Raw genomic sequence first — 13,961 nt, 5'->3', positions numbered from 1 at the left:
GAGTCAGCTGTCTTAACCGCGGCTTGTGTACTGCATCATTACTGTGTCTGTTCCCCTTTCAGGCTTGAACTGATGGTAAAACTAATGACATTATTTACTGTCTTTACATTTATTTTGAAAGATGAAGCTCGCGATTATGGTCAGGGGCGTTACATTTCCGACGAGTGCTTGCGGTGTTCGGCCAATCACAATGCACTGGGTCAGCTGGCCAATCAGAGCAGACTGCTGCTTGTCGGAAGGAGGGACTTTGTAGAAAGAAGCGTTTGAGAGAGGCGGGGCATAGAGGACCTACAATAATGTACAGTATTTGAAAAACAATGTGTTTTTTGAACATTAACGCATGTCAACATATTCTGTTACACAAAATACACAAAATAATGATCTTTAAAAAAGCATCATATGACCCCTTTAAAATAGGATTTCAAAAAAGCTGTCCGTGTTAAATGTCTCCTGACCGAGCGGTGGCGCTGCAGCGCTAAATCGGCCGTAAAGACGTTAAAACCGGAATGAAGCAGATTTCAAAATACAAACCTCTTGAAGAAAATGGCGGAAGTCGTGGAACTGCATAAACTCAAGGTAAGAAACGATGCGCAAAGAACGTTTCTATTCATGTTTGTTTGTATGTTTCTATTTAGTTTTTGGATCTGGTTGTAACAGCGAGCTGTGCTAAGTTGGCTTATGATGATTAAACCGTAATATATTTAAGTTAACGTTTCAAGGTTCATTCAGCACTTGTTTCTCAAAAACTCTAGTCAGCTTCCTATTGACAGACAGCGTTTTGACTCTAGCCTCAACATAGTGAGCGGTGTACCTTTCGTTCCTCGCTGAAAAACATCTAAGTTATCTGCTTATTTAAAAAGCATTTTAGCTCAGTCTTTAAGAGACTTCTAAAACGCGACTTTTACTTTGTTCCCTCACCACTCAGGCACTACGTTCTACTCTTCCAGTGGTTTATCAACTACACCGGTTCACTCTAAAAAAAAAATAAAGCCCAACCAGCACGTGTTCTTCCCCTACAAGTGCCTAAAAAGTGGGTTGTAACAATAGACGTCAATCTAAAACAATATAGTTGCTTACTTTTTGGCCGTCATTGTCCATCAACGCCTAGCTAGCTGCCTTCATAAACCGCATTTTTGGGCGTAAAGGTATGAAAATCTAGAGCGTTTTAAACCACACATCGACCTAGATTAAGATGCAAGAATTTTTCTGCCCTTTTCTTTTTTCATATTAATGACATGGTACATTTAATCTGTTAGAACTCAATTATTTAGAAGAAGCCATGTTTGTTCAGATGCCAACTTTGTGGACTGACAAAACAGGTTTCACACAGCAGGTATGTGATTTGTGGTTGTGATAAATGTATGTAACCCCAGTCATTAAAACTAATATAATCTCCACAGTTGGCTGAACTGAAGCAGGAATGTACTGCTCGTGGGCTGGAAGCCAAAGGAAATAAAGCCGATCTGATTGCCCGGCTGCAGGCCTACCTGGACGAGCATGGTATGCATTTGCTAGTACAATATATTTCAGCCTTTTTATATATTTTACTTTATGGTTACTTTTTTTTTCCTTAACCAGTTCTCATTACAATTGTGTTCTTTAGATATCTCAAAGATAGGTGTAATACTGCACCTATTTAATGACAGTCTACTCCCTTCTTCTCTTAAAGAGGTAGTTCACCCACAAATTAAAGTTCTGACGTCATTTACTCGCTCTCATGTTGTTTCAAACCCGTATGAATTTCTATCTTCTGCAGAACTCAAAAGACAATATTTTGACGAAAGGTGGTGAGGATGAAACAGTTCTTGCTCCCCAATGACTTCCATAGTATTATTTTCATACTATGGAAGTATTGAAAAGTACCAGCAACTGTTTGATTACTCGCATTCTTCATTTGTATTCAACAGAAGAAACTCATACAGGTTTGGAACAACATAAGGATGAGTAAATGATGACTGAATTTTCATTTTAGGCTGAACTATTCCTTTAATAAATGTGAATAAAAATAATTTTGGGCATCCTGGCAGGATAAATCTCAAATTCTGAAACCGTTATAATACCTGTTTAACATTTTAAAATGTGTTTTTAGAAGAAGTGAATGAAGAGGAAGTTCTGGGAGAATATGGTGAGGTAAGTTTTCCCAGATGTAATGTGTTTCCATGGGAATTTTCAGGACAAAGGCTAAAATAGATGCACACTGAATGTAGTAGCTAGAGTGTTATTTTATACATTTAGTCATTTAGCAGATGCTTTTATCCAAAGCTTCTTACAAATGAGGACAATGGAAGCAATCAAAATCAACAAAAGAGCAATGATATACAAGTGCTATAACAAGTCTCAGTTAGCTTAACGCAGTACACGTAGCAATTTATTATATATATATATATTTTTTTTACAGAAATGAAATGCATTGTGTGTAGTCCTTAGTGTTGGACCAGTTTATTCCTGGTATTAAGATCTGTCCTGGCTGATCTGATCACAAGTGGCCATGAACAGGACTCCAGACTGCGACTAAAACGGTCGCATTTGCGACCAAAAATATTAATTTGCGAGTGAAGTTTTTGCTGAGGTCGCCACTGGCGACTATATATATTTACATGTTATAACTTAAAAATTTGCAAGCAGTGCCTTTTTTCCCTGATTGTTTTGCCATCACATCTTCTATGTTCATCGATGCGCATCAAAGTTTTAGTGGAAAAAAAGAGTTTCAAACCTCTTCCTCATCTCTGCAGCACAGCAGCGCTGACACACACCTGCTAAACGCAGCTCAGTTGTGCAGCGCGAGAGAGATCGAAATGACGGAGACGTGCGAAGTGAAAGTGCAGAAAAGCAGCCTCTATTTCGTGCACAACTTAAACTACAGCAGGTAAAGCTGTCAGCTGTGTGGATATTGGCAATATCGTTAACTATTCTCGTTTATAATAATTACTAATATGGCGGCATCTTATCAAGATCTTAGTCTATGCCAGTGTTTCTCAACCCTGATCCTGGGCGCCTCCCAGCACCGCACATTTTGTATGTCTCCCTTATGCAGACTTTTTTTGGCAGGGTTCTCCTGGTACAATTCACATTCCAGGGCCTGAATATCAGTTATTGGGGTCGCTTCAACCTGCTGATATAAAAAACAACCGGCGGCGATCGCGGATTTGACAACACTGGTCCGCAAACTACGTTTCATATAACTCCTCCCCGAGCTTCCCGCTGCCCTGTATCTTGGTCTCTCATTGGCTGTAGGTCATCGCCGATGTGTTTTTCAGTCACAACTCATTTCACAGAGCGTGATTGTGAGTCGCCGACAGCTCCAGATATTTAGCATGCCAAATATTTCACAGGCGTCGGCGATCCCCTCAGATCACGTCTTTGATAATTCACACTGCGTGATTGTCACTCGAGCCTGCCTCCGATTTCGGGCATTTGTTGGCGATTTCGCAAAACCTGTAGGCGAGTGAAAAATCGGGCTAAAATCGTGCAGTGGGAACTCGGCATTATCTGACACGCCTATTTCAGGTCCTGGAGTTTCTTTTAATGAGCTAATGAGTTGAATCAGGTGTGTTTGATTAGGGAGACACGAAATGTGCAGTGTTGGGGGGCGCCCAGGGTTGAAAAACTGCTCTATGCTGTGTTCTGTTAATGCGTGAACTTCATATTATTTGAAGCGCACTTGCTGTCCAGTAATCGCAAAAAGCTTTGTGCTTTGTTACTTTTTAATAAACAAGGTATCAGCTTTAACATTATGCCAAATTCATAACGAAATTCAAACAATAAATACGTTGTTTTGGCGCTCTTTAATGCGGCAGACGCGATCGCTTTAGCGCTTCAGTTCAAGCGGCAAGTGAACCCATTTAATCTTTCTCTTTACTACTATAGTACGTAATAAACACGAATTTTAAAGGTAGGCTATTTTATAAGAGAGCCTACAGTACAACTTACTGAAGTGTCTCATGTAAAAGCTCATTCAGTGTTTCAAATTGCGGAAAACGTGTAAAGTTTGTTAACATTGCAACGTAATATACATTTACCTCAGAATAACCGTTCGGTGTCCATAAACTCATCAGTCAGCTTGAAAAATAGCTATAAAGAAGAGCGTTCTGCTATATTTATGCGCTATTGCATATTAATATTTTTACTTAACCTGTTGTCTAAATGATTCAACTCCTATAAAATTGCATTTGACTAATTACGAAAAACAGACTGAAAGTGTGAAAGACGCAATAAAGGTGCTTAAAAGATTCTTCACAGAACCATTTTTGGTTCCACAAAGAACCATTCAGTTAAAGGTTCTTTAAAGAACCATCTCTTTCTCGAGTTTTTATCATCTGAAGAACCTTCTTACACCACAAAGAACCTTTTGTGAAATGTAAAGGTTCTTCAGATGTTAAGAGGTTCATTATGAAACCATTTAGACAAAAGGTTCTTCTATGGCATCGTGAAGCACCTTTATTTTTAAGAGTGCATGACAACATTTACAGGATGCATTGAGGAGGAGCCCAAACTACACTCAGTGGCCACGTGATGCTTATAGTCCATGATATTGGTACAGATTCTGTGTAATGAACAATTCTTTGTGACTGTATATTTCAAGTTGGAAAAGACATTTAGTTCCCACTTTAAGTGAACCTTAGTTCCCGGTCATCTACAAGATGCATTAAAATGCTGATAAAGTCAAGAAAAGATGAGACATAAACACATGACTGTATGATTGAAATGTTCAAATGTAAAAAAAATTGTAATAAATAAAACACGTTTATTCTGATGCACCTAAAAAAATAATTTGGCGCCTACGTTTTTTTTCTTATAGGAGCCAGTGACTCCTTACTCTTTTTTTTTTTTTTTTTTTTTTTGTCTCCTTTTCCTTTTTTTTTTTTTTTTTTTTTTTTTTGTCTGGAGCTTTGTCATGAACCAATTTTGATGGGAAGGGTCTCTGGTTTTCGGAAATACATGAATCGCTCGTTATGTCAATGTATAATGCATGTTAACAATAACCCCAATCTGTTTGGAATGGATCTGATTTCAGATTCTGAAAGTTCTGTTTAACGTTGCTATCCAGATCATATACGTGCATTACATATATTCTGAACAAAACTACAGTGCCTGCTTATTGCCCAGTGGTTGTGTTCAGAACATAAATGATTTTGAATATGGTTAAGAAAATAGTCAGATTCAAGGTTTTTGAGTGCCCCATTGAGTTCTTTTTCACTGTTTATTACATTTAACTTTTTTTTTTTTTTTTAATGCTACGTTTATTGCTCTATTTCTTGTTTTATTACACACACCCAATAATAGTTCACCCAAAAATGAAAATGCTGTCATTAATTATTCACCCTATATATATATATATATATATATATATATATATATGTCATATCATACAACCCTAGTTTTTCTTTGACAAACTTCACCTATCTAGCTTTATTTTAAAGCATAACAAAGTGCAGTGGATGATTGACAGGTGAATAGATGGTCCTTTACTGTCCTGGGTACAGCAAAACAAATTCAAGTTTACCTTTTCAAAGCAATGTGGTCACATGCATCTCTGACTGTCTCTCTTTGTGGTTTAATCAGTCAGATTACAAAACGTCTTGGACTGATCAGATCACCTGAGATGGATTTTAGTACTGTAAATGGATGGAGGTTGAATGGATTTTAATAGGTGTAAACAGAGAAATGTGTTTCTTGTGTCAGGCTCCAGATGGGACGACAGTCATATTGTTTGATGTGCTCAATGTAACATACTTTGCATGTGTTTTAGGAGGCCTTTGCCAAAGAAGAGACCGATTCCCAGAAGCAAGAGTTTACTCCTGAAGAGTATGTCATTCCCCCTTCACTTATACATCAGCATACTTTGCACATGGCATATAAAAAAAAATAAAGCCACACTATAGTACTAGCTTTGTCTGAGGATTAGTGATTGGAAATGGCTTTGTTTGTTCACTGTGCTCTTGATTTCAGGGTGACTGAGAAAAAACTGGTCAAGATAAACCCTCCTGCTACAGTTGGTGAGGTAATGATCTTAACTGAAACCAAAGGGGTGTTTTGCACCAGTAGGGCTGGAATTGAGACATTATCATTTGAAAATAGAGATGATGATAAAAAGAGATAAACAATGAAATAAGTTACTGATTTTAATGTCATTATCATATTTAACCTTGACTAATTATTTGTCAAAGAAATGTGTAGTTTGGCTGCTGTTACAGTGAAAAATGAGGCAGTGCTTGGCGTTTGTACAATATAGTGCTGGCCTATATTTTACACTACAAATTTAACAGATGTGCATTATATAGTTAAATCCTATGGTATATTCTTCTTGCCATAAAAGAAGTAAAAAAATTATTTTCATTGCAGAGGCTTCAGAAAAGAGCGGAACGCTTCAATATTGCACCAAGTGCGGACAGCAAAAAGGCAGCAAGAGCAGCAAGGTTTGCTTGTTTGAGAGAGAGATTACATTTGTTTTTCTTTCTTTTTTTGTATTAAATGTCATTAAAAGATGGTTGAAGACTGAAGAAGTCTTGAGAATTTATTTTGGTTGAAATGCAGTGTTTGGGCTGTGCTATGGTCTTATGTAAGAAATGTGAGCCACACCAGTGCGCATAGGCCTGTGCTTTATCGTGTAGCAATATGTGAAAAAAAAATCTCTCACACACTTATCTATTTGAATGGGAAAAGACAAATCTACATAACTTTGTCAAAACTGTTTCAAAACGCGTTAAATCTGAAATAAAATTTGACAACAATAGTACATTTTACATGCATTCTAGAGAAAAAAATAGACTGGTAACTGTAAAATGGTGAAAGTGGACATGTGAAAATATACATCGGTATCATCTGTTAGCTATAATGCTTATATAATGCAGTAGATTATTGCATGCGTTTTTTGAGCCATCTATATATCTTAAATTCCTATTCTTGTTTTATTAGGTTTGGTCTGCAAGAACCTGATGTTGTATCATCCAAAGGTGAGTTGACAATCTAATACAGTGCATCATACTGATACAATTACTTAAAAATAAGTTGCAAGTGAAAGATATGACATAACATTTGAACAACCAGTCACTAATTACAGTGTTTTGATCTCATGTCCTTTGTGTTGACTTTTGGTCATGACCAACTGTAATGAATGACTCAGTGAGTCAGTTGTTTAATCTGATAATGTCTTCAAATTTGTTCATTTCAGTCTTTTGATAAACTATTTATTTACTTAAAACTGGTACATACACAAGTCAGTCATTTGAATTTGGACATCAGTGCTTGCTCTGTGTTTGGTGTGTTAAGCAGTTAAGGCCTGGAAAAGTTTTGGAAAAATTAATAAACCCTAGAAACTTTTGGAAAAGAAACACCTCGCGAGTACCATTATTTTTCCACAACTTAAGCGGCCAAATGCACACAAAATTGTCAAAATGTCCGTCCTTGCGAGTAGCCTCATAAACGCAGTCGGTTTTGTCTTAAGTGAATGTTGAGAAAGAAAACTGTTGTGTATCAGTATATTGGATCCATTCAGTCGGTCTTAAAGGGACAGCTATGAAGGTAATTGAATGCCTAAAAGATACGCAGGGTAACAGCTGTGGAAGTGTACATACGACTGTAAGCGTAAATTAAATTTGCATGCGCAACAGAAGCTTTCTAAAAGTGTAAATCGCGTTTCAAGCGTAAGAAAAATGATTTGCAGCATTTTACTGTTACTCGTAAGTGTAATTCAAGTATTGTGAAACTGCAGGTTAATAACCAATCTGTATGTGTACAAAACTAACTGTTGCAAATGTCTAAATGACTTGTTGTGCATGTGGGGCAAAAAGTTCCCAAAATAAACCGATATGTACAGCTCCGTCTTCCTTTTCCCTCCGCTTACAATTTTGGCACGATTCTCTCACTAACTGAGTTTTGCAAGCGTGAGGGGGAGGGCGGGTCCACCACCTCCTTGTAGCCAATCACATGAGGCTCTCGCTGACTCTCCATCTACTCTTATCCGATTGGTTCAATAAACATATGCCAAATCATATGCCAAAATATTCATCTTCATTTAGTTCCGGATCGTTCTCGCTGCCAGAATGGTAACTTACTTTTAACGTACACATACATTAAAAATAAAAATAAATAAATAACAACTTGATTAAAACATGATACTTTATAAGTTGTGTGCCATTAGGCTATGTGTTCAAACTGAATTTCGAGCTGTTTAGTATCCTTTTCTTCCTCGACAGGCTATATATGTTATATTAGTTTATTGTAATATTGTAATTTTGATTATACTTAAAGATTATATGAAATTTCAATGTAAAGCCAAACCAATCCAATAATGTTAACACCAATTCACAATTCAGTATGAAAACATGGGAGTCTAGCCTAATGGTACACAACTTATAAAGCATCATGTTTTAATTAAGTTGTTATATATTTATTTTTAATGTAGCCTATGTGTACATTAGAAGTACCGTTCTGGCAGCGAGAACGATCCGGAACTAAATGAAGATTAATGCTTTGGCATATTATGTGTTTATTGAACCAATCGGATAAGAGTAAATAGAGAGTCAGCGAGAGCCTCATGTGATTGGCGACGGAGCTGTACATATCGGTTTATTTTGGGAACTTTTTGCCCCACATGCACAGCAAGTCATTTAGACATTTGCAACAGTTAGTTTTTTTTACACACACAGATTGGTTCTATGCAGTCAATCCGTTTTGCAGTTCTTTAAACTGTTGTTTTCGCTTGCAAATCACTGTTCACAGGCTTGCAGTGCTTTTGACCGTATTTTAGTGAAAACAACGTGCCAAAAGTGTAAGTGTGGAAAAATGGAAGTCAGAAGAATGCAGATCATATTTATTTTGCGTTAGCATTAAGCTGCAGTTTCACAATACATGAATTACACTTACGAGTAACAGTAAAATGCTGCAAATCATTTTTCTTACGCTTGAAACGCGATTTACACTTTTACAAAGCTTCTGTTGCGAATGCAAATTTAATTTACGCTTACAGTCTTGTGTACACTTCCACAGCTCTTACCCTGTGTATGCAAATCTTTTAGGCATTAAATTACCTTCATAGACAGCAGCTTAAAGGGGTCATGAACTGGCTTTTTTTATTTTATACTGTTGTCTGAGGTCCACTTATGACGTTCTCATGGTTTTTACATTTAAAAACATCAAAATCATTAAGTAATGGGCTATTTTCTACCCTGGTTTTGAGGCCGGCTTGAGAAACGCTGGGTTTTTATGGGCATGCCGCATTGAAGACTTGGAAGTAAACGCCCACTGCTATGATTGGATAATAGTTTTGCATAGTAAACTAACTTTCTGTGTGCCTGTTTGACAAGCTACGTCTTTCATAGTTGGAGCCTTCTGTGACTTTGGTTAGACACGTACACATAATTAGGACATATCAAGCGATCTCTAACAAAGCAATAGTGACACATAGTACAAATATTTTTTACTCGCATAAGTGTGCTGCGCCATTCCTGTCGGATCTGATGTAGACGGCACAGCATTGCTTTTTGATCTCAGTCTCTCTGCAAATCCAGCGTCGACCTGTGTCTTGTTTACAAAGGAATCCGCGGTGAAATTAAGCTCAATGTTTTACTCGCGTGAGCTGAAACTTCATTAAAAATAAAGTTCAACCACGCATTCCTAATATTTGAATCCGAAGGAAGGTTATGCAGTGACTCTGCTCTTCCACAACCAGGCACTGCACAATATTTTGCAATCTTTAACAGCATGTTTATTGCTTGGTTGCTCGATCCGGTTTAGCTTATGTTATTTATCTACTATGTCATGCGCGAATCAGTGGGAGGGGCTACAGAATTAGGCATTGATATTCTTCTGTGAAGGCGGTGTTTAGGCACGTTCCAGGATCTGGCGCTTGCTGGGCCTGGTGTCAAAAGCTTTTATTTCAGTAACAAGATTGTTTTCAGTTCTGAAACATACAGAATATTATTTTAGCACGATGACCTCTTATATATCAAAAGGTCAAGTAAAAGTTGATTTCTCAATTCATGACACCTTTAATAAAGCTGTGCAGTCTGTCATTAATGTTAATCAAACAACACAAGACAAAATAGGTCAATCACTGCTCTTGACTAAACATTTGTAACTTTAATTTGAATGATTCATCGGTTTTTAATTTACAGTTTATTCAATTTCTGTGTATTTCTCTACCTGAATACTACTGTTAAACCTAAACGGTTTCCTAAATGAAATTCAGGTTCTGAGTTCAGTTGATGATATTGGTTAAATAAATGATAATATTCAGTGATGTGATATGTTCTCTGCGTGGAGTAACCTCTGGCACAGTTGTAGCTTGTACTTATTAAAACAAATAAGAAGCATTAATAGTCATTCATTTTAGCTAACGTGCTATGATAAATTTGAACAGATTTGTCTTCATATTTTACATGTGTACTTGTAAAATAATGGAACTTTAGGTCATGAATATGGTCTCAAAAGTCATGGAAATGTATTGGTAAAAATGTGTATGAACCCTGTACAGTGCCTAATTAATGAAAATTTCCATCCATTGATATGTTGTATTTTTTGTTTTGTTTTGTTTTATTAGGAACTTCAGCCAAAGTTAATGTGAGTAATTTGGTTGCACATTTTGGTGGGGACTTGGAAATTGAAATATGAAATAACTTAATCTCTGCAAAACCACTGTTAAACGTGCCACTCTCTTTCAGGTTGACGTTGAGGTATTAAAAAAGAGAGCAGAACGTTTTGGCATGAATGTGTCTTCAGTTTCTAAAAAGGTACCTTTTTTTTCATATTTCAAAAAAAGCTTACAAATGACAAGTAATGTACAGAGCTAACATTAGGAAATTAGCTATTTTAATGTTTTGTTGCCTATTTTGTGTGTTCACAGATTGAGGATGATGAAAAGCTTAAGAAGAGGAAGGAGAGATTTGGCAATGTCACAAGTGCAGCGTCTTCTGGAGCCAATGATACAGAGGTATGGGTTGTGCTGATAAAGGGGTTTTAAAAGGTTTATCAAATGTATGTGTGATGAACAAATGTTTATACGTGAATAAATGCCCGTTTCATCATATAAAATGATTGTCTCTTCAGGAGACTTAGATTAAACTGCTATTCATATCTATTACTTTTACAATAGCTTTGTTTTTTGAAGTTTGAAAATGTTGATTATTTAGATTTTCAGTAGATGAATAGAAGCTGGGAAAATACTACAAAGTATCTGTGTTCTGAAGATAAACAAGTTTTGGCTTTTGGAAATGACAGTTTTCATTTCTGAACACAGGAGAAGCAAGTTGACCATTCTCATTTCAACTTCATCTGAGTTTGTTTTTTTTTTTCCATTGCATATAGCCATCTATATACAGTTGCCATTTCTCATTTATTCTTGTAAATATATTAGTCAAGTCCTATTGAACATATGTAGAGCACATCAAATATGAGACACAGAAGCTCAAACGTGCTTGCTTGACGCATGAGAACCAAAAGGTTTGTTCTCTCGTCAAGCAAGCTATATTAAATAACTAATTTAGGGCAGTGCTAAATGTCATCAAAACATTAAGTGTCTTTTGAGGGTTGTTTTTGATTTACTGATGAAGTAGACTTAGATTTCTTAGACTTAAATAGTCTTTGCAAGTTTGAACATGGAAAACAGGAGGGCGCACAGACAATAGTAGTTGAATTGTAATTTCATAATATCTTTAATAACTTCATTCTTTTGCATTTAAAGTACTACCAATATAAAAGTATTATATATATATATATATATATATATGAGTCCATTTAATAATGTTACTGGAAAAATAAATTGCACAAGATGATACACACATGGACAAAATTGTTGGTACCCTTCCATTAAAGAAAGAAACACCCACAATTGTCACTGGAATAACTTGAAACTGACAAAAGTAATAATAAATTAAAATTTACTGAAAATTAACTAATGAAAATCAGACATTGCTTTTGATTTGTGGTTCAACAGAAGCATAACAAAAAAAAACTAATGAAACTGGCCTGGACAAAAATGATGGTACTCTTAACTTAATGTTTTGTTGCATAACCTTTTGAGACAATCACTGCAATCAAGCGGTTTCAACTCAATGAGTCTTCTGCACCTGTCGACAGGTATTTTGGCCCACTCCACTCCACTCCTGTCTCAGGTTTGAAGGGTGCCTTCTCCAGACTGCATGTTTCAGCTCTTTCCACAGATGTTCAATAGAATTTAGATCAGGACTCATAGAAGGCCACTTCAGAATAGTCCAATATTTAGTTTTTAGCCATTCTTGGGTATTTTTAGCTGTGTTGTTTTGGGTCATTATGCTGTTGGAGGACCCATGACCTGCGACTGAGACCAAGCTTTCTGACACTGGGCAGCACATTTCGCTCCAGAATGCCTTGATGGTCTTGAGATTTCATTGTACTCTGCACAGATTCAAGACACCCTGTGCCAGATGCAGCAAAGCAGCCCCTGAACATAACCGAGCTTCCTCCCATGTTTCACAGTAGGTACAGTGTTCTTTTCTTTGTATGCTTCATTTTTGCGTCTGTGATCATAGAGCTGATGCGACTTGCCAAAAAGCTCCAGTTTTGTCTCATCTGTCCAAAGGACATTCGCCTAGAAGCTTAATTTTGGAAAATTCCAGTCTTGCTTTTTTTATGACATGCTTTCAACAGTGGAGTCCTCCTCGGTCATCTTCCATTAAGTCCACTTTGGCTCAAACAGCGACTGATGGTGCGATCTGACACTGATGTACCTTGACCTTGGAGGTCACCTCTAATCTCTTTGGAAGTTGTTCTGGGCTCTTTGGTTTCCATTCATATTATCCTCTTGCGGCCACATCCAGGGAGGTTTGCTACAGTCCCGTGGACCTTAAACTTCTGAATAATATGTGCAACTGTAGTCACAGGAGCATCAAGCTGCTTGGAGATGGTCTTATAGCCTTTACCTTTAACATGCTTGTCTATAATTTTCTTTCTAATCTCCTCAGACAACTGTCTCTTTAGCTTTCTGTGGTCCATGTTCAGTGTGGTGCACACCATGATACCAAACAGCACAGTGACTACTTTTCACCCTTTAAATAGGCAGACTGACTGATTACAAGTTTGAAGACACCTGTGATGCTAATTACAGGACACACTTTATTTAACATGTCCCTATGGTCAATTTCAGTAATGTTTTTATTATTACTTTTGTCCGTTTCAAGTTATTTCAGTAACCATTGTTGGTTTTTCTTTCTTTAATGGAAGCAGGGTTCGTACCGTCATGAAAAACCTGGAAAAGTCATGGAATTTTAAAACACCAATTTCCAGGCCTGGAAAAGTTTTGGAAAAATAAATAAACCCAGAAAGTTTTGGAAAAGTCATTGAAATTTATTTCACAAAACTCTGTATAATAGAGTTGTTTAATCAGGTCCTGAATTTCGGTGCGGGATTGCAAAATATAAAAATAAGGAGGAAGCAAGCCTGATGCCTGGCCCGTGTCTGAGCTATGACGTGAAAATTGTCCCGAAGCCATAAATAAGTTGGGGCCGTTGGGCTCGGGCTGAAATGCAGGACTCTAAAGCGCAGCTTTTTGCATTTAAGCAGCAAAAATACACACAAAATGCCACCAAAATGGCCATCCTGGCCACACAGTTAAATAAATGATAATATTCAGTGATGTGATATGTGAAATGTGGAGTAACGTCTGGCGCAGTTGCAGCTTGTACTTATTACTAAAACAAGAAAGCAAACGAGTAGCATTAATAGTCATTCATTTTAGTTAACATATACTATGATAATTTGAACAGATTTTTATTCTTATTGTAAAATAATGGAACATTTAGGTCATATTAGGAATATTGTCTCAAAAGTCATGGAAAAGTCGTGGAAATTTATTGGTAAAAATGTGTACAAACCATGTGATCTGAGATATCATCGCTTGGCTGCATAATTTCAACACCATCAACATCAATTCCATGTGACAGTATTAAATCTAGAGTATGATTTCGACAATGAGTAGGTCCTGACAT

General features: G+C 36.8%; 1 protein-coding gene across 4 annotated transcripts in view; it reads left to right on the top strand.

The window, feature by feature from the left end:
- The first annotated feature begins 474 nt into the window (after positions 1-474).
- The window catches only part of LOC107696044 (SAP domain-containing ribonucleoprotein-like), a 15,633-nt gene continuing 2,146 nt past the window's right edge, over positions 475-13,961 (top strand). The window contains exons 1-11 of one of the 4 annotated variants that reach the window (XM_016496191.1): positions 479-576; positions 1,401-1,500; positions 2,090-2,130; positions 5,750-5,805; positions 5,950-6,001; positions 6,343-6,416; positions 6,916-6,953; positions 10,541-10,560; positions 10,662-10,730; positions 10,844-10,930; positions 12,381-12,456. In XM_016496191.1, the coding sequence (XP_016351677.1) occupies positions 544-576; positions 1,401-1,500; positions 2,090-2,130; positions 5,750-5,805; positions 5,950-6,001; positions 6,343-6,416; positions 6,916-6,953; positions 10,541-10,560; positions 10,662-10,730; positions 10,844-10,930; positions 12,381-12,422 (612 nt within the window). In that variant the 5' untranslated portion in view covers positions 479-543 and the 3' untranslated portion in view covers positions 12,423-12,456. Of the gene's footprint in view, positions 577-1,400; positions 1,501-2,089; positions 2,131-5,749; positions 5,806-5,949; positions 6,002-6,342; positions 6,417-6,915; positions 6,954-10,540; positions 10,561-10,661; positions 10,731-10,843; positions 10,931-12,380; positions 12,457-13,961 lie in introns of all 4 variants that reach the window. The other 3 variants (XM_016496190.1, XM_016496192.1, XM_016496189.1) reach the window with 3 other exon arrangements.

This window comes from Sinocyclocheilus anshuiensis, unplaced genomic scaffold (assembly GCF_001515605.1).
Source record: "Sinocyclocheilus anshuiensis isolate Anshui unplaced genomic scaffold, SAMN03320099.WGS_v1.1 scaffold746, whole genome shotgun sequence".
In the NCBI taxonomy this organism is placed as follows: Eukaryota; Metazoa; Chordata; class Actinopteri; order Cypriniformes; family Cyprinidae; genus Sinocyclocheilus; species Sinocyclocheilus anshuiensis.
Note: the sequence above shows the minus strand (reverse complement) of the source record. Positions and strands in the feature narration are given on the sequence as shown.